This window comes from Pseudophryne corroboree, chromosome 10, assembly GCF_028390025.1.
Source record: "Pseudophryne corroboree isolate aPseCor3 chromosome 10, aPseCor3.hap2, whole genome shotgun sequence".
NCBI classification, from domain to species: Eukaryota; Metazoa; Chordata; class Amphibia; order Anura; family Myobatrachidae; genus Pseudophryne; species Pseudophryne corroboree.
In genome coordinates this window covers 190,156,586-190,178,090 of record NC_086453.1, presented here as the reverse complement: position 1 = coordinate 190,178,090, position 21,505 = coordinate 190,156,586, and the positions used below count along the sequence as shown (strand labels likewise).

At 43.9% G+C, this 21,505-nt stretch overlaps 1 protein-coding gene and 1 long non-coding RNA gene across 3 annotated transcripts in view; one reads left to right on the top strand and one right to left on the bottom strand.

Annotated features, from left to right (window-relative positions):
* Positions 1-7,298, top strand: part of SDF4 (stromal cell derived factor 4) — a 250,372-nt gene extending 243,074 nt beyond the window's left edge. For both annotated transcript variants that reach the window (XM_063942989.1, XM_063942988.1), the window contains one exon: positions 6,632-7,298. In XM_063942989.1, the coding sequence (XP_063799059.1) occupies positions 6,632-6,808 (177 nt within the window). In that variant the 3' untranslated portion in view covers positions 6,809-7,298. The remainder of the gene's footprint in view (positions 1-6,631) is intronic.
* Positions 1-21,505, bottom strand: part of LOC134966329 (uncharacterized) — a 124,692-nt gene that overhangs the window by 90,119 nt on the left and 13,068 nt on the right. The gene's annotated exons all lie outside the window — the stretch shown is intronic.

The window sequence follows — 21,505 nt, the reverse complement described above, 5'->3', positions numbered from 1 at the left end:
TCCAGCAAGGACCCTGTCTGTTCCAAGACTTACCGCGGCTGCGTTTGACGGCATGGCGGTTGAACACCGGATCCTGAAGGAAAAAGGCATTCCGGATGAAGTCATCCCTATCTTGATCAAAGCCAGGAAGGATGTAACCGCAAAACATTATCACCGCATTTGGCGAAAATATGTTGCGTGGTGCGAGGCCAGTAAGGCCCGACGGAGGAAATTCAACGATTCCTACATTTCCTGCAAACAGGAGTGTCTATGGGCCTGAAATTGGGGTCCATTAATGTTCAAATTTCGGCTCTGTCAATTTTCTTCCAAAAAGAACTAGCTTCAGTCCCTGAAGTTCAGACGTTTGTAAAAGGGGTACTGCATATACAGTCTCCTTTGGTGCCTTCAGTGGCACCTTGGGATCTCAATGTAGTTTTTGGGTCCCAAAAGTCACATTGGTTTGACCCACTTAAATCTATGGAGTTAAAATATCTCACAGGAAAAGTGGTCATGCTGTTGGCTCTGGCCTGGGCCAGGCGCGTGTCAGAATTGGCGGCTTTATCCTGTAAAAGCCCTTATCTGATTTTCCATTCGGACAGGGCGGAATTGAGAACTCGTCCTCAGTTTCTCCCTAAGGTGGTTTAAGCGTCCACCTGAACCAACCTATTGTGGTGCCTGCGGCTACTAGGGACTTGGAGGACTCCAAGTTGCTAGACGTTGTCAAGGCCGGAAAATATATGTTTCCAGGACGGCTGGAGTCAGAAAATCTGACTCGCTGTTTATCCTGTATGCACCCAACAAGCTGGGTGCTCCTGCTTCTAAGCAGACGATTGCTCGTTGGATTTGTAGTACAATTCAGCTTGCACATTCTGTGGCAGGCCTGCCACAGCCAAAATCTGTTAAAGCCCATTCCACAAGGAAAGTGGGCTCATCTTGGGCGGCTGCCCGAGGGGTCTCGGCTTTACAACTTTGCCGAGCAGCTACTTGGTCAGGGGCAAACACGTTTGCTAAATTCTACAAATTTGATACCCTGGCTGAGGAGGACCTGGAGTTCTCTCATTCGGTGCTGCAGAGTCATCCGCACTCTCCCGCCCGTTTGGGAGCTTTGGTATAATCCCCATGGTCTTTACGGAGTCCCAGCATCCACTTAGGACGTCAGAGAAAATAAGAATTTACTTACCGATAATTCTATTTCTCGTAGTCCGTAGTGGATGCTGGGCGCCCATCCCAAGTGCGGATTGTCTGCAATACTTGTATATAGTTATTGTTACAATAACATCGGGTTGTTTATTGTTGTGAGCCATCTTTCAGAGGCTCCTACGTTTTATCATACTGTTAACTGGGTTCAGATCACAAGTTGTATGTTGTGATTGGTGTGGCTGGTATGAATCTTACCCGGGATTCAAAATCCTTCCTTATTATGTACGCTCGTCCGGGCACAGTATCCTAACTGAGGCTTGGAGGAGGGTCATAGGGGGAGGAGCCAGTGCACACCACCTGATCCTAAAGCTTTACTTTTGTGCCCTGTCTCCTGCGGAGCCGCTATTCCCCATGGTCCTTACGGAGTCCCAGCATCCACTACGGACTACGAGAAATAGAATTATCGGTAAGTAAATTCTTATTTTTTTTAGTAGTATATGGGCGCTGGGGTGTGAGCTGGTAAACTCCCTCTCACTCCTGTGGGTCTGTCCCCTATTGCCAGTGTGAGTGTGTGTGTGTGTGTCGGTACAGTGTCGACATGTCTGAGGCTGAGTGCTCCTCCCCGGAGGAAGTTAATGGGGGCGCAGAGAAGGATTTGGGATTGACTCTGTCGGCACCGCCGTCTGCTGATTGCGTGAATATGTTGAGTACATTGAATGCAAATGTGGCGTTATTGTCTAAGAGGCTGGATAATTTTGATTCTCAGACACAAACGTGGAGAAAATCCATGGAGTACGCCTTGTCACAGAAACGTTCATTTACCCAGATGGCAGATACGGATACCGACACGGACTCTGATTCCAGTGTCGATTTTAGTGAGGCCAGTTTACATCCAAAATTGGTAAAGAGTATTCAGTACATGATTGTGGCAATTAAAGATGTTTTACATATTTCTGAGGAGCCTCTTGTTCCAGATACAAGGGTTTGTTTATTTAAAGGGAAAAAGCCTGAGGTGAAGTTTCCCCCCTCTCATGAACTAAACACACTTTGTGAAAAGGCTTGGGAGTCGCCTGACAAAAGGTGTCAGATTCCCAAGAGAAATTTTATGGCATATCCTTTCCCCTCTGACGACAGGGAAAAGTGTGAGTCATCTCCCAATGTGGACAAGGCTCTGTCCCGGCTCTCCAAGAAAGTGGCGCTTCCGTCTCCTGACACGGCTGCCCTCAAGGATCCTGCATATCCTAAGCAGGAAACGACATTAAAGGCCATTTATGTCACTACGGGTGCACTCCTCAGACCTGCCATGGCGTCGGCATGGGTGAGTAGTGCTATTGCTAAGTGGGCTGATAATTTGGCATCTGACATGGATACCCTAGATAAGGATAACATTCTTTTGACTCTCGGTTATATCAGGGATGCTGCAGCTTACCTAAAGGATGCGGCGAGGGATATTGGCACCTTGGGATCAAGCGCCAATGCCATGGCAGTCTCGGCCAGGAGAGCGCTGTGGATTCATCAATGGAATGCTGATGCCGACTCCAAGAAAGCTATGGAAGCTCTCCCTTATAAAGGTAGTGTCTTGTTTGGTGACGGCCTCGCTGACCTGGTGTCTACCGCTACAGCGGGTAAGTCATCTTTTCTTCCTTATGTTCCCGCACAACAGAAAAAGGCGCCCCATTATCAGATGCAGTCCTTTCGGCCTAATAAATACAAAAAACTAAGGGGCTCGTCCTTCCTCGCTTCAAAAGGTAGAGGAAGGGGAAAAAGGTCGCCTGCTGTGTCTGGCGCCCAGGACCAAAAGTCCTCCCCCGCCTCTGCCATGTCCACCGCATGACGCTGGGGCTCCCCTACGGGTGGTGGGGGCCCATCTCCGAATCTTCAGTCAGGTCTGGTTTCGATCGGGCCTAGATCCTTGGGTCGTAGACATAGTGTCCCAAGGGTACAAACTGGAGTTTCCGGAGATGCCTCCACACCGATTTTTCAAATCACCCTTGCCAGTTTCTATCCCAGAAAGGGAAGTAGTAAATGCTGCGATGCAAAAGCTGTGTCAACAGAGTGTCATTGTCCCGGTTCCTCCGTCCCAAGGGGAGAAGGGTTCTATTCGAGCCTCTTTGTCGTGCCAAAGCCGGACGGCTCGGTCAGACCGATCCTGAACCTAAAATCCCTCAATCTGTATTTGAAAACTTTCAAGTTCAAGAGGGAATCTCTTCGAGCTGTGATTTCCAGTCTAGAAGGGGGGGATTTTATGGCGTTAGTCGACATAAAAGATGCCTACTTACACGTCCCAATATATCCTCCACATCAAGCTTTCCTGAGATTTGCGGTGCAGGATTCTCATTACCAATTTCAGACGTTGCCGTTTGGGCTTTCCGCGGCCCCGAGGGTCTTCATCAAAGTCATGGCGGAAATGATGGTACTCCTACGCAAGCAGGGTGTCACAATTATCCCGTACTTGGACGATCTCCTGATAAAGGCGAGATCGAAGGAGCAGTTGCTAAGTAATGTGGAGCTCTCCCTGACGGTTCTGCAACATCATGGTTGGATTCTAAATTTGCCAAAGTCCCAGTTGATTCCGACAACTCGACTGCCTTTCTTGGGCATGATCCTGGACACGGAACTGCAGAGAGTGTTTCTTCCGGCTGAAAAAGCTCTGGAAATTCAGGGCATGGTCAAAGAGATTCTGAAACCGGCAAGAGTGTCGATTCATCAATGCACTCGAGTGCTAGGGAAGATGGTTGCGGCGTACGAAGCCATTCCCAGGTGTTTCAGTGGGACCTGCTGGACAAATGGTCCGGGTCTCACCTACAGATGCACCGGAAAATAAGTCTATCTTCCAGGTCCAGAATTTTTCTCCTGTGGTGGCTGCAGAGTTCTCACCTTCTAGAGGGACGCAGGTTCGGGATCCAGGATTGGGTCCTGCTGACCACGGATGCAAGTCTCCGAGGCTGGGGAGCAGTCACACAAGGAAGAAGTTTCCAGGGAAAATGGTCAAGCCAGGAATCTTGTCTCCACATAAATGTTCTGGAGTTAAGAGCTATTTACAATGGCCTTCTGCAAGCGGAAAACCTTCTTCGCAGTCTACCTGTCCTGATTCAGTCGGACAACATAACAGCGGTGGCGTACGTAAACCGCCAGGGCGGAACAAGGAGCAGAGCGGCAATGGCGGAGGCCACAAGAGTTCTCAGCTGGGCGGAAAAACACGTGAGCGCTCTGTCGGCAGTCTTCCTTCGGGGCGTGGACAACTGGGAAGCAGATACGATCTCCATCCAGGAGAGTGGGCTCTTCATCGAGAGGTATTTGCAGAAGTGAGAAGGCGTTGGGGAATTCCTCAAATAGACATGATGGTGTCTCGCCTCAACAAGAAGCTTCCGAGGTATTGTTCCAGGTCAAGGGACCCCCAAGCCAGTGCAGTGGACGCCCTGGTGACTCTGTGGGTGTTTCATTCGGTATGTGTTCCCTCCACTTCCTCTCATTCCAAAAGTGTTGAGGATCATAAGACGAACAAGTGTTCCGGCAGTATCCGGATCCTCAGGAATTGCTCATAGATGATTCTTGGCCACTTCCTCTCAGAGAGGACCTGTTACTGCAGGGGCCGTGCGTATTTCAAGACTTACCGCGGCTGCGTTTGACGGCGTGGAGGTTGAACGCCAAATCCTAGCTCGAAAGGGTATTCCCGGGGAAGTCATCCCCACTCTCCTTAAGGCTAGAAAGGAGGTCACGGCGAAGCATTATCACCGTATTTGGAGAAAATATGTGTCGTGGTGTGAAGCCAAGAAAGCTCCTACGGAGGAGTTTCAGCTGGGTCGTTTCCTCCATTTTTTGCAGGCAGGTGTGGATGCAGGCCTGAATTTGGGTTCCAACAAAGTGCAGATTTCGGCTTTATCTATTTTCTTTCAAAAAGAATTGGCCGCCCTTCCTGAGGTACAGATTTTCGTGAAGGGAGTGCTGCATATCCATCCTCCGTTTGTGCCACCCGTGGCACTGTGGGATCTTGACGTGGTGTTACAATTTCTTATGTCCCACTGGTTTGAACCTTTGCGAAAGGTTGAGTTAAAATTTCTCACTTGGAAAGTGGTCATGCCTTTGGCCTTGGCGTCCGCCAGACGGGTGTCGGAATTGGCGGCTTTGTCTCACAAGGGCCCATATTTGATTTTCCATGAGGATATAGCGGAATTGAGGACTCGTCAGCAATTTCTGCTGAAGGTGGTGTCTTCGTTTCTCATAAATCGACCTATTGTGGTGCCTGTGGCTACGGATGCCGTGACGGTGCCAAAATCTCTCGATGTCGTAAGAGCTTTGAAGATTTATGTCGCCAGAATGGCTCGGGTTAGAAAAACAGAGGCTCTGTTTGTCCTGTATGCTTCCAACAAGATTGGAAATCCTGCTTCCAAGCAGACTATTGCACACTGGATTTGGAATACGATTCAGCATGCTCATTCTATGTCTGGATTGCCGTTGCCGAAGTCAGTGTAGGCCCATTCTACCAGGAAGGTGGGCTCATCTTGGGCGGCTGCCCGAGGGGTCTCTGCAGTTCAACTTTGCCGAGCAGCTACGTGGTCGTGTTCAAACACTTTTGCTAAGTTCTACAAGTTTGATACCCTGGCTGATGAGGACCTCATGTTTGCTCAATCGGTGCTGCAGAGTCGTCCGCACTCTACCGCCCGGTCTGGAGCTTTGGTATAGACCCCATGGTCCTTTTGGAGTCCCCAGCATCCTCTAGGACGTAAGAGAAAATAGGATTTTAATACCTACCGGTAAATCCTTTTCTCCTAGTCCGTAGAGGATGCTGGGCGCCCATCCCAGTGCGGACTGGTTCTTGCAGTTGTATTGATACTTGTTGTTTTCGGTTACACGAAGGTTGTGTATCAGTTATATTCAGCTTGTTGCTGCTGTTAGTTCATACTGTTATCTGGTATTCCTGGTAATCCAGTTGTACGGTGTGTTGTGGTGTGAGCTGGTATGTATCTCGCCCTTGGTTTAACAAAAATCCTTTTCCTCGAAATGTCCGTCTCCCTGGTCACAGTTCCTATAACTGAGGTCTGGAGGAGGGGCATAGAGGGAGGAGCCAGTTCACACCCATTCAAAGTCTTATAGTGTGCCCATGTCTCCTGCGGATCCTGTCTATACCCCCATGGTCCTTTTGGAGTCCCCAGCATCCTCTACGGACTAGGAGAAAAGGATTTACCGGTAGGTATTTAAATCCTATTTTCTGCTTACACCCTCCAAAGGCGAGAGCAGAATTCTGCGTTAAGTGCACCTCAGGGCTAGTCAGAGATTTACCCTAATTCACTAATTGATAAGCCACATGTTAAAGCCCGTGGCTAATTGAACCCCCTCTAATAATGACTGTTGGAATGCACAAGTCACTTGTACTGTGTGTAGGAGATTGGTTGAATATAACTAATCCACACATTGTACTTGGATTTTATTTAACAGGTGTTTTGTAGGTGCAGATCTGTTTTGTTTTCTTGTGTCTTCTACAAACTAAACAACCTGTTCTGTGTGTTGCCAGGAGTACATGGATCCTATGAATGATTACAATGCCCTGAATGAAGCTAAACAGATGATCGCGGTAGCAGATGAAAACCAAGACCATCACTTGGGTTTAGATGAGATCCTAAAATACAGCGAGTATTTCACAGGAAGCAAACTGATGGACTACGCTCGTAATGTTCACGAGGAATTCTGAGTGTCCTGTGTTTTTTTTCCTTTCATCTAGACAAACCTTCTCATCCCTTAACTGGGGAAGTTTTGTGGTCATGGCTAAAGGACTTGTAGTTTAATGCGAGGATTTACACCAGTCTTGCTGCTACTATGCCTGTGTATTCTTAGTGTTTAGTAAAGCGTAAGGCATAGAACACCTCCTTCCCATACAGACACACACACACACACACACACACACACACACACACACACACACACACACACACACACACACACACACACACACACACACACACACACACACACACACACACACACACACACACAACACCTTCATGGCAGAATTTGCACATATGTTATGGGTTTTATTTGCTTAGGTGGTAACTCATCCGAACAGTCTAAATCTGCACCAACTGGTGATAAGGAAAAAAAAAAAAAAAGATTTGGATATATAGCTTATTATGAGTTGTCTATATAAAATACATTAAACCATACATGTGTTTCTTTAGAGAAAACTGACTTATACAGTAATTTGAAAAAAGTTTGTGTGTGTGTATATATATATATATATATATATATAAATATATATATATATATGTGTGTGTGTATGTATATATGTGTGTATATATATATATATATACCCAGAGAAGGTGCAGCACTCGACTTGAATAAATAGACAACCAAACCACGCTTCAGCAACGTTTCAGTGTATTAAACACTATCATCAGGCTAACAATACAACAAACAGCACATACCTTATATATCTTAGACCACCACGTGTAACGCCCATGTCTGCACCGGGACTGCACACCCGGCCGGCATCGAGAATCAATGACATCATTCCCAACTGACCAGCGCACAGGGAATGACGCGGTGTCACCATCACCATAGTTACAGCTTAAACAAAACACAAGCAGAACATTGACAGCAGGGAGGGACAAAGTAACATGAAATATGTTTCATGTTACTTTGTCCCTCCCTGCTGTCAATGTTCTGCTTGTGTTTTGTTTAAGCTGTAACTATGGTGACGGTGAGCACCGCGTCATTCCCTGTGCGCTAGTCAGTTGGGAATGACGTCATTGATTCTCGATGCCGGCCGGGTGTGCAGTCCCGGTGCAGACATGGGCGTTACACGTGGTGGTCTAAGATATATAAGGTATGTGCTGTTTGTTGTATTGTTAGCCTGATGATAGTGTTTAATACACTGAAATGTTGCTGAAGCGTGGTTTGGTTGTCTATTTATTCAAGTCGAGTGCCGCACCTTCTCTGGGTATGTCTGTATCGCTGTGATGGCACAGGCTGAAGTTGATTTACGGATTATTGGAGTGCCGGACCTTGGAGTATGTGTGTGTATATGTATGTATGTATATATATAATATGTGTATATATATATATATATATATATATATATATTTTATTTTTTATTTTTTCAATGTAATCGGCGGCACTCAAAGGACTTAATCAGGTGAATAAACGAGACCACCCCGTTTAATCAAGCTTAACGTTTCGGTCTTTATTGACCATCTTCAGAAGCAACCCAAGACCCAAAAGTCTTGATAAATGGGTGAGAATCCCCGAAACGTTGACTTTCAACAAAGCTGCTGTTTGTTGTTTATTATTTGGGTCCGGGAGTGCCATTCCCTCTCTCTCTCTCTCTCTCTCTCTCTCAATATATATATATATATATATATATATATATATAAATAGGTGTATATAATCTCTAACTCCAATGACCAAATATGCTGTGCAAAAACATGGGTGTTGGTAGCAACAGCTGAAATACTGGGTTGGCTACTGTGTACCAGAGCAGAGGGAGCCACTCTGTATTGGTTGTGCACATAATATGGGGGCCTCCTGGATTTGAGCATTCCATTCTCTGTCGGCCTTAATTAACCTCAATATGGACTGTGCCTGAATCTGCTGTAACCCATAGCAGCCAATTGTTTTAATTTTTTTATTTTAACCTGTTATGTTTAGAAAATGATCCAAGTGATACAGATTACAGCTCATATATGCACATAGCGCAATTTTTGTTTTAAATTAGTTCATTTACATCGAAAGCAGAATGCTAATTTGTGTTCACTGGTAGAAGGAAATGCACTTTAAAATGGGAAATTAATGAACCTCTTTTTTGGTTATTCTATGTTGTGGTCGATAGGGGAAAAAAAGTTTATTTTCCATCCGCGGTGTCTTACTTAATTGCGCATATGACTTTTTATTTAATTTTTTTCTGCTCATCGTGATATTTTAACCAGGAACTCTCCAGAGAAAACTTGTTTGTGTTTTACATGCTGGGCTACCCAGTTCTCACTTACCTACTTCCTGAAAGTAATCCAGACACATAGACGCTGCCTGGGATAAACCCAGAGGGGAAGTTTTGGTGCAGGACCACATTTTAGTGAAATGCAGAACTTATTATTAGCACCCAGCTAGTTTTGAAACAGAAGTAACATCTATAAAACGAGAGAAGGATTCTTTTGTTGGGGCGCACATTCTAAGCAAAGAGACACTAAAATCTAACTTTTAACAATCATTAAAGCTGCGTATCTATAACCCCTAGTGATGAAAAATGAGGTATCGTATGTAAAAGTTTTATAACTGTTCAGGACAAGTCTTATCGCAACAATAAATATTAAGTTCTCCTAGGCCTGTCATTTCTGAGATATAACTTCTGATGTAGTTGATTCCCGGTAGCAGCTCTCTAAACTAATTGGTAATTTCTAAAAGTGTATTTGCAAAAGGGAGTAGTATAATGAATCGCAAACTTTATTTTGCATGATTTTACTCCTGTGCAATTTCCCTGCTTTATTTCTAATAGGAACAGTGAAGTCATTACAAACTATTTGTAAATTCCAGTCACAATGGAGAATAAGTTTGTAGAATAAGTTTAATAGTGAAAACTCTGAGTGCCCTATATCCAGAACAAGACTGACCAGGAAACATCATGCTAAATCCTGACTCCTAGTTATACAATACCTTACAGTACAGTTATTGACAATTTTGGGGTTTACATTTTTTTGGGGGCTGGTTTTATAATTTTGAATTCTATTATTTATTTTCATAAATACACATATAAACAGATTATAGATTTTGGTGGTGGTTTTTTTTTTCTTTATTTTTTTTAGAAATTGTTTTTTTTAAGGCTCTTAAGAAGCTAGAGGTTTGGTTTACCAGGTGTGTTAATGTTCTATAATCATTTTCTTGCCCATTAAGTGAGATATGTGCTATGATCTGTAAACACTTAAGCTGGTTTGAGAGAACACTGGTGTTTCATGTTATGGGCAGACCATACAATACAGAAGCAGTGGTAGTGACTCAATATGTCCAGTATTTGGGCCTTATTCAGGTTTGTTAGCAAACCAAAAAAGCACAAAACTGGGCAAAACCATGCTGCACTGCAGGTGGGGCAGATGTAACTTGTAGAGAGAGTTAGATTTGGGTGGGTTATCTGGGCAGGGTAAATACTGACTGCTTTATTTTTACACACAGTAGCAATTTAGATTTCTGTTTGAACACACTCCACCCAAATCTAGCTCTCTGCACATGTTACATCTGCCCCTCCTGCAGTGCACATGGTCTTGCTAAACTGCTTACTTTTTTGGTTTGCTAACAAACCTGAATAACCCCCTTTGTGCGCTACACATAAAAGCAGCAGCAACTTTTATATGTTCAACTCCTGCATTGCAACCATTTTTTCCCCGTTTTTTTCCTTGCTCTGCACCAAACTTAATTTTGCCCCAAAGTGGTTACATGCTAAACTGATGACACATTGTGTATGCCTGGGAAGGGAAAAGCAGGTCTTCTTAATCATGCATTTAGTGTTTACACATATTATGATTGTTTTGCCCAGTGATCGCTAGAAAAAATTTACGACATAAATTCACCATTCTGTGAATGGAGCGAATGCAAACATCAAACCGCACGTGTATTTATACCTCGTTAAAGCTTATATGCGAAATGCGCATTGGTTAGCACGCCATCCACCTTCTGGGTGCCGTGTTTTTAAAAGATCACACTGTCTCCATACACTAAATTGAAATGTGCAATTATTGATGTAAATCTGATATCCGGGGCACCGGACAAATGTACCTTAGGACGTTACCAGATATTAAATAAGTGTTGTCTCCCTCTCACCAAGGATTTAGTAAGGCTTATCTGGCTATAGCTGAGAGATTAAGCATAATATTATGCACAATTGCTTATTACGGCAATGAACAATAGGACACGCAGCTAATTGACAGCTAATCTTCGTTTTCATTCAGTCAGTAGAAAAGGGTTAATTCACAGAAACAGATATCCTCATTTCTATGTATAGTGCAGACTGTGTGTTATGTTATACGGCAGTTGCAGGAGAATGTAACCAGCAGCACAAGCTTTGGATACATTGTAAATCAGCCAGGCTATGATAGCACTGACACGGCTGAATTTTGAAACATTTGTTGCGGATCACTGAATACATGGGTCTACTGTCTGCATAACACGTTAGTGATACTTTCTATTGCAGTAAGACCATTCCAGTTTGATTCAATCAGCCGTAGATGACACACTGTTTTAAGTGATATAGATCAAACACTGGGAGTGTATACCATTTATACCTTCTGACTTAGCAATATTATTACGGCTTGTTTGTGCTGCCTCTTATCTATTACATACAGGAGCAGGGAGATTGAGGACAATCTACTAACTCCCAGTACTGTGGAAGGCTATTCTCCAATAAGATTAACCCCCTAACTGACGTGTGTGAATGCATGTCATATGAGAATATCCATCTAAGTGATTTTGTTCTGCACAAGTTAAGTGTTTAGATCACATTGCTGCAGTGTCCTAGTTGTCCACACAAACCTTACATGGTGAGAATATGTCCTTTTGGGAATATACTTAGAATTTTTTGAACAGTTGGGACCACATAAATAAAACCGCTATTTATTGAGATAGGGTCACTCTAACAATCCCTCATTATTAGCAGTAATCACAAGTGTTTTAGAATGGTATCCACTTAAGGTATTTATACATGAATTACTGATTTTGATCACTTTATTCTGTGATTAATAGTGGAATCCTCAATTTAATTATCCCAACAGCAAGCCATAATATCCCAAGGAGGGGAGCGCACAATTTATGTATACAATCCTATAGGTCAATATTGACAATAAGCACAATGATATAGTTGTATGATTATTACAAGAAAGAATTATCTAGCTGACTGATTATATTAGAGACTAGTGTGTGTTCTGATTATATTTTTTATTTTTTCTTCTGCACTATTCACTATTTCACATATTCTTTTTGAATACTTCGCCAGCTATCCACTATTAGTATTTTAAACCAATTACAATAAAGGTTATGTTTTATAGGAAGTTGTCCTATACCTAGATTCAGATTTGTCATTACAGTAAGTTACAGATGAGTGCCCCAATGTGGAATACTTTTTCTTTTTGTGTTTTATTATGATGAATTTATTCCAGGGAGCACCCCCAAATTAATGGTTAATACCAAGAATTTTCTCTGAGAATTGTCTTCAAATATAAACAATGGGAAGTAACTGACTGACATGAATATATGACCTATATGATCTGTGCGGATTTTTCTCTTGTTTCATGCCCTATATCCAGAACAAGACTGACCAGGAAACATCATGCTAAATCCTGACTCCTAGTTATACAATACCTTACAGTACAGTTATTGACAATTTTGGGGTTTACATTTTTTTGGGGGCTGGTTTTATAATTTTGAATTCTATTATTTATTTTCATAAATACACATATAAACAGATTATAGATTTTGGTGGTGGTTTTTTTTTTCTTTATTTTTTTTAGAAATTGTTTTTTTTAAGGCTCTTAAGAAGCTAGAGGTTTGGTTTACCAGGTGTGTTAATGTTCTATAATCATTTTCTTGCCCATTAAGTGAGATATGTGCTATGATCTGTAAACACTTAAGCTGGTTTGAGAGAACACTGGTGTTTCATGTTATGGGCAGACCATACAATACAGAAGCAGTGGTAGTGACTCAATATGTCCAGTATTAGGGCCTTATTCAGGTTTGTTAGCAAACCAAAAAAGCACAAAACTGGGCAAAACCATGCTGCACTGCAGGTGGGGCAGATGTAACTTGTAGAGAGAGTTAGATTTGGGTGGGTTATCTGGGCAGGGTAAATACTGACTGCTTTATTTTTACACACAGTAGCAATTTAGATTTCTGTTTGAACACACTCCACCCAAATCTAGCTCTCTGCACATGTTACATCTGCCCCTCCTGCAGTGCACATGGTCTTGCTAAACTGCTTACTTTTTTGGTTTGCTAACAAACCTGAATAACCCCCTTTGTGCGCTACACATAAAAGCAGCAGCAACTTTTATATGTTCAACTCCTGCATTGCAACCATTTTTTCCCCGTTTTTTTCCTTGCTCTGCACCAAACTTAATTTTGCCCCAAAGTGGTTACATGCTAAACTGATGACACATTGTGTATGCCTGGGAAGGGAAAAGCAGGTCTTCTTAATCATGCATTTAGTGTTTACACATATTATGATTGTTTTGCCCAGTGATCGCTAGAAAAAATTTACGACATAAATTCACCATTCTGTGAATGGAGCGAATGCAAACATCAAACCGCACGTGTATTTATACCCCAGCTCTGCAAATGATGACTGCGGCATTGTTGCTTGTATGGTACAGACTGTATTGCAGGGTTGTTTTTTGTATTATTATGTATTGTATTATTACCCTGTATACCTCTGTTTTTCTGGCACTGCTAATTGCAGACTCATGCTGGTAGCAGTGTATGGATTTCGGCAGTCACTAATCTAAACCCGTGCTTTCACATAATCTCTCCTTTTAATTAATTTTTAAGTGCTCTAACAATGTTTGCTAAATCAAAATTTAAGATAGAGGTGGGCACATCCTTTCTGTCTGTGACGCTCTATAAAATAATCCTACATGAATGTGTATTGCTTATGGACTAGTTGGAAAGCTGCATTGTTGAGCCAATTACCGTTGCTTCCTGTAAATACATTGTATTTATTAAGATCGTAATTGAATATTATTGGCTATTAAGCAGAAACTATATCATATAATATTTACCCACACTAGTCCTGCATTGCTCCATCTGTACCAGGACAGCTGTGGCTAATTATGTCTAGGATAAGAAATAATATGCCTCAACACAAATTTCTGTATTTTTATTGTACAAATTAAATTTGTTTTTATTAATGGCTAGAATCCAAAATGACCCGTTATTGTCGCCTTTTCTTTCTGTTTTATTGGTTATAATTTCACTTGTGTTAGGACTGTCATCTTCATCCAAAACCAGCATTGGTAAAAGTCCAAATGATAAAGATTTATTTGGCACAAAATGTCATTAGTTTCTTGTTGTAGTTGTATGGTGCCTAACTTGGCAGTCTGTTTTGTGCAGTGGTCTGTTATTTTTCTGATGATATTTTTGTTTTCTGTAAAGTTATGCAGACCTACGAATTTATCAGTAGTGCTCACTGTTAATAAAATATTCTCCTGGACTGATTCCTGTGTACTGTATATATTTACAATGTACTGTGATATGGGGAAGTACTTGCATGAAATCTCCAGAAAGTGTTTCAGCGTCAAGTAGGAAAACAACACAGGTCCTGTATGGTCGACATTTCATCCTCTTCATTAATATGTTAATATTACAGTGGTACTTTCTTTGTGCATAAAGGATATGTTTTTTGGGTTGAATGTGTAAGGTTCTCTTGGAAGGATTTTTATGTTGGAGGGAGAAAGTGCCACTCATCTGGTCATTCTGCAGTAACAACACTCCGCAAACGGTACAGTATACAGTTTATAGCACTGCACAATCAATGAATCTGATCATCTGATGTGTAAAAGGTGCTTTGTTCAAGACCATTTTGAGACTTAAGGTGGGGGCCTGAACAATGGTACGATTCAACATTGCAATGTAACAATATATTGCTACTCCGTACACACTATACACCACGACGACTTGATATATTGTTACATGCACAGTGTAACAGCACAGCGTCATAATCCCATATAATGTGCAGTGCATCCGAAGAGGCGATGTGACCACCCAATTCATTAAACGATGAATTGGTTAGAATCAAGGGTACACACTATACGATGGTCATTGTGATTCATCGCGTATCGCAACATCACCCTATATACTGTATAGCTTTAGGCTCCTTGCAAGAGAAATTATATGTTCAGGTGTGGTGTTAACTGCAGAGTGGACACATATGAGGGCATGCTCTTAAGCTGGAGGGAGGGAGGTTCAGGGAAAATTTGAGGAAAAATGACTTCACAGAAAGCATAGTAGTGGAAAAGCCTCCCATTAGAGGTGGTAGAGGCTAAGACAGTAGAGCAATTTAAACATGCTTGTGATCGACATAAGGATATCCTTACAAAGACCTAATAATCAGATTATTATAAGATTAAAATCAGACTAGATGGGCCAAGTGGTTCTTATCTGTAGTCAAATTCTTTGTTTCTATATGCCTGTCTTGCCTTCGTTATAGACTCCAGGGGTGGTTTGCCTCCCCCTAGTGGCAGTATATTCCCAAGTGGCAATAGATTCCCCAGTGTCTTAAACTCCCACCCCCAAAGTGGTAATGGATCACCCAGTGTAATTACCTCAGCCCTGCTAGTGTCCTGAGGAAGCCGCCGATTACTAAGGCGGGGAAACGCGTTGAGTTGTGTTTGCACGGATCCGGTATCCTGGTACGCTCAGTGGGACATCACATAAACGGACCTTTGGTGTGTCGGGACCCCAATTTGGAAGTCATTCCAGGGCGAATTACAGCTGCATGGGGATACCCTAAACAGTAAGCCGACCTATGGACCAATGTCCACAGTCGAGCGATTAGACCCTAAGCCTAAAGGGTTATGGATTCAGTGATGACTATATGCTGATTTAATAATCTGAGCGGATCAAACCCATTGCACTGACTGTGAATTAACCTTAACAATTGCAGTTCTGAGTATGGGCATTGCTGGCTATCTAACATACTAATATATGGTTATGCATGCGACTAAAAAGTTCCGTTAACAGCTTTGGACACTGATTTAATCAAAAAACTGCTGGCTGTTCAAGTTAAGATATATCTAGAGACTGTGTTTCTGAGAGACGGATGACTTTTAGAGCTAATAGTGCCTATTAATGAGGACTGATACTAACCATCTGCTAATCTACTGCATTTAATGATTTATTAACCATTAGTTATGGACTGATTGCTTTGAAATCTCCTTGAGTATTGAGATGATTTTTATGATGGTTAACATAAAACAGTTTTAATATTTAGGAATGCTAATTGACCATTGATTGTTTATGGTGTTTTTTAAATATATTTACATATTAATTGTCCAGACACTGTGTGTGTGTGTGTGTGTGTGTGTGTGTGTGTGTGTGTAAATTTATGTTTTGTTGTTCGTATTGTGGTATTAAACTGAACATTATTTATTCTGGTTGTACAGCGCTTCATTTATTCTTTTGTGGCCTTCTAGTGTCCATAGGTCCAATAGAAGTTCACCTCTCTCTCCCGAAGGGTGGCAATAAATTCCAGTATCTAGGGTCAATTCCCCAAAGAAAGGGGAAAGAAAAGAGAAATCAGTTATAATTGAGGTGCACACAACCCAATATACATTAATTTAAAATAATTTCTTTATTAGGAATTCATTAAAACCCCTAGCATACTCTCAAATGATGGCTCAAGTGCCACAATAGATACTTATTTGTCTGTATATAACGTATTGAATGATTTAACAGACAGTTAGGCAGAGGCGTTCGCTAGGCAACGACGGCCTCTGAAGGTCTGGCATGCGCAGTTCTGACCCGATCGCATCGCTGCGAACAACTGCAGTGTGCGATCGGGTCGGTATTACCCACAAAGGGAGCTTCAGTTATACTTTTTTGCACTGGATTTGAAATTTACAATCTGTCATAAAATCTGCAGTGATGATTGGTGGTCGGAGACCACTGCATCACTGCCAGGGGACCGGACAGCAGCAGGAAATCCGTTCTTAAACAACTGAGTTTTATGTTAAATGCAGAAATAAGCCACAGCACAGCTGGCCAATGTGTGCAGAGTATAGAGGAGTCTGCATCGCTGCCCCATCTTAAATGCACCTGCTGTTCCAAGTAGTACTTTTGTCTAGGAAGTCTGCCATAACTCCTTTGCACGGGGCTCTTGGGTGCTCTGATGTTCTATTTGGTATTTCACTCAGCTTGTTGCGCTCGCACCCCCTTACCCCTCCCCCCCCAGCATTCTATTGCCAGGATACCAGCGGAGGTATGCTGACCGATGATCTGCTATAGCCTTTTGTTATTACTATTGCTTTTCAAACTCTTATCACCAATGGGTTAACACATTTGGTGGTGGTGGTAGTAGTACAGGTAGAGTATCCCATATCAAAATATTCCGAAATACGGAATATTCCGAAATACGGACTTTTTTGAGTGAGAGTGAGATAGTGAAACCTTTGTTTTTTGATGGCTGAATGTACACAAACTTTGTTTAATACACAAAGTTATTAAAAATATTGTATTAAATTACCTTCAGGCTGTGTGTATAAGGTGTATATGAAAATAAGAATTTACTCACCGGTAATTCTATTTCTCATAGTCCGTAGTGGATGCTGGGGACTCCGTAAGGACCATGGGGATTAGCGGCTCCGCAGGAGACTGGGCACAACTATAAAGAAAGCTTTTAGACTACTGGTGTGCACTGGCTCCTCCCACTAAGACCCTCCTCCAGACCTCAGTTAGGATACTGTGCCCGGAAGAGCTGACACAATAAGGAAGGATTTTGAATCCCGGGTAAGACTCATACCAGCCACACCAATCACACCGTATAACTCGTGATACAATACCCAGTTAACAGCATGATAACAACTGAGCCTCTCAACTGATGGCTCAACAATAACCCTTTAGTTAAGCAATAACTATATACAAGTATTGCAGACAATCCGCACTTGGGATGGGCGCCCAGCATCCACTACGGACTATGAGAAATAGAATTACCGGTGAGTAAATTCTTATTTTCTCTAACGTCCTAAGTGGATGCTGGGGACTCCGTAAGGACCATGGGGATTATACCAAAGCTCCCAAACGGGCGGGAGAGTGCGGATGACTGCAGCACCGAATGAGCAAACTCAAGGTCCTCCTCAGCCAGGGTGTCAAACTTGTAGAATTTAGCAAACGTGTTTGACCCCGACCAAGTAGCTGCTCGGCAAAGTTGAAGAGCCGAGACCCCTCGGGCAGCCGCCCAAGAAGAGCCCACCTTCCTCGTGGAATGGGCTTTTACTGATTTAGGATGCGGCAGTCCAGCCGCAGAATGTGCAAGCTGGATCGTACTACAGATCCAGCGAGCAATAGTCTGCTTTGAAGCAGGTGCACCCAACTTGTTGGGTGCATACAGGATAAAGAGCGAGTCAGTCTTTCTGACTCCAGCTGTCCTGGAAACATAGATTTTTAGGGCCCTGACTACATCCAACAACTTGGAAGCCTCCAAGTCATTTGTAGCTGCAGGCACCACGATAGGTTGGTTCAGATGAAAAGCTGATACCACTTTGGGGAGAAACTGGGGACGAGTCCTCAATTCTGCCCTATCCATATGGAAAATCAGATAAGTGCTTTTACATGACAAAGCCGCCAATTCTGATACACGCCTGGCTGAAGCCAAGGCCAACAACATGACCACTTTCCACGTGAGATATTTCTAATCCACGTTTTTCAGTGGCTCAAACCAATGTGACTTTAGGAAATCTAACACCACGTTGAGATCCCAAGGTGCCACTGGAGGCACAAAAGGGGGCTGAATATGCAGCACTCCCTTAACAAAAGTCTGAACTTCAGGTAGTGAAGCCAGTTCTCTCTGGAAGAAAATCGATAGAGCCGAAATCTGGACCTTAATGGAACCCAATTTAAGGCCCATAGTCGCCCCTGACTGTAGGAAGTGCAGGAAACGGCCCAGCTGAAATTCTTCCGTTGGGGCCTTCCTGGCCTCACACCACGCAACATATTTTCGCCATATGCGGTGATAATGGTTTGCGGTTACTTCTTTCCTAGCTTTAATCAGCGTAGGAATGACTTCCTCCGGAATGCCCTTTTCCTTCAGGATCCGGTGTTCAACCGCCATGCCGTCAAATGCAGCCGCGGTAAGTCTTGGAACAGACAGGGCCCCTGCTGCAGCAGGTCTTGTCTGAGCGGTAGAGGCCATGGGTCCTCTGACATCATTTCTTGAAGTTCCGGGTACCACGCTCTTCTTGGCCAATCCGGAACAATGAGTATAGTTCTTACTCCTCTTCTCCTTATTATCCTCAGTACCTTTGGTATGAGAGGAAGAGGAGGGAACACATAAACCGATCGGTACACCCACGGTGTTACCAGAGCGTCCACAGCTATCGCCTGCGGGTCTCTCGACCTGGCGCAATATTTTTCTAGCTTTTTGTTTAGGCGGGACGCCATCATGTCCACCTGTGGCTTTTCCCACCGGTTTACAATCATTTGGAAGACTTCTGGATGAAGTCCCCACTCTCCCGGGTGGAGGTCGTGCCTGCTGAGGAAGTCTTCTTCCCAGTTGTCCACTCCCGGAATGAACACTGCTGACAGTGCTAACACGTGATTTTCCGCCCATCGGAGAATCCTTGTGGCTTCTGCCATCGCCGTCCTGCTTCTCGTGCCGCCCTGTCGATTTACATGGGCGACCGCCGTGATGTTGTCTGACTGGATCAGTACCGGCTGGTTTTGAAGCAGGGGTTTTGCCTGACTTAGGGCATTGTAAATGGCCCTCAGTTCCAGAATATTTATGTGCAGGGAAGTCTCCTGACTTGACCATAGTCCTTGGAAGTTTCTTCCCTGTGTGACTGCTCCCCAGCCTCGAAGGCTGGCATCCGTGGTCACCAGGACTCAGTCCTGTATGCCGAATCTGCGGCCCTCTCGAAGATGAGCATTCTGCAGCCACCACAGCAGAGACACCCGTGTCCTCGGAGACAGGGTTATCAGACGATGCATCTGAAGATGCGATCCGGACCACTTGTCCAACAGGTCCCACTGAAAGGTTCTTGCATGAAACCTGCCGAATGGAATTGCTTCGTAGGAAGCTACCATTTTTCCCAGGATCCGCGTGCAGTGATGCACCGACACCTGTTTTGGTTTTAGGAGGCCTCTGACTAGAGATGACAGCTCCTTGGTCTTCTCCTCCGGGAGAAACACTTTTCTCTGTTCTGTGTCCAGAACCATCCCTAGGAACAGCAGGCGTGTCGTAGGGACCAGCTGTGACTTTGGAATGTTTAGAATCCAGTCGTGCTGTTGTAGCACTTCCCGAGATAGTGCTACCCCTACCAACAACTGCTCTCTGGACCTCGCCTTTATCAGGAGATCGTCCAAGTACGGGATAATTAAAACTCCCTTCTTTCGAAGGAGTATCATCATTTCGGCCATTACCTTGGTAAAGACCCTCGGAGCCGTGGATAGACCGAACGGCAACGTCTGGAATTGGTAATGACAATCTTGTACCACAAATCTGAGGTACTCCTGGTGAGGATGGTAAATGGGGACATGTAGGTAAGCATCCTTGATGTCCAGTGATACCATGTAATCCCCCTCGTCCAGGCTTGCAATAACCGCCCTGAGCGATTCCATCTTGAACTTGAATTTTTTTATATATGTGTTCAAGGATTTCAAATTTAAAATGGGTCTCACCGAACCGTCCGGTTTCGGTACCACAAACATTGTGGAATAGTAACCCCTTCCTTGTTGAAGTAGGGGCACTTTCTCTAATGTCCTAAGTGGATGCTGGGGACTCCGTAAGGACCATGGGGAATAGCGGCTCCGCAGGAGACTGGGCACAAAAGTAAAGCTTTAGAACTACCTGGTGTGCACTGGCTCCTCCCCCCTATGACCCTCCTCCAAGCCTCAGTTAAGATTTTGTGCCCGAACGAGAAGGGTGCACACTAGGTGGCTCTCCTGAGCTGCTTAGTGAAAAGTTTAGTTTTTTTTTAAATCGCAGCTGGTTCCGACGACTCGTCTTCTGTTCCTAGGGATGATCCTGGACACAGTCCAGAAAAAGGTGTTTCTCCCGGAGGAGAAAGCCAGGGAGTTATCCGAGCTAGTCAGGAACCTCCTAAAACCGAGCCAAGTCTCAGTGCATCAAGGCACAAGGGTTCTGGGTAAAATGGTGGCTTCCTACGAAGCAATCCCATTCGGCAGATTCCACGCAAGAACTTTCCAGTGGGACCTGCTGGACAAATGGTCCGGGTCGCATCTTCAGATGCATCAGCGGATAACCCTGTCACCAAGAACAAGGGTGTCCCTCCTGTGTTGGTTGCAGAGTGCTCATCTTCTAGAGGGCCGCAGATTCGGCATTCAGGACTGGGTCCTGGTGACCACGGATGCCAGCCTGCGAGGCTGGGGAGCAGTCACACAGGGAAGGAATTTCCAGGGCTTATGGTCAAGCCTGGAGACATCACTTCACATAAATATCCTGAAGCTAAGGGCCATTTACAATGCTCTAAGCTTAGCAAGACCTCTGCTTCAAGGTCAGCCGGTGTTGATCCAGTCGGACAACATCACGGCAGTCACCCACGTAAACAGACAGGGTGGCACAAGAAGCAGGAGGGCAATGGCAGAAGCTGCAAGGATTCTTCGCTGGGCGGAAAATCATGTGATAGCACTGTCAGCAATTCCGGGAGTGGACAACTGGGAAGCAGACTTCCTCAGCAGACACGACCTCCAC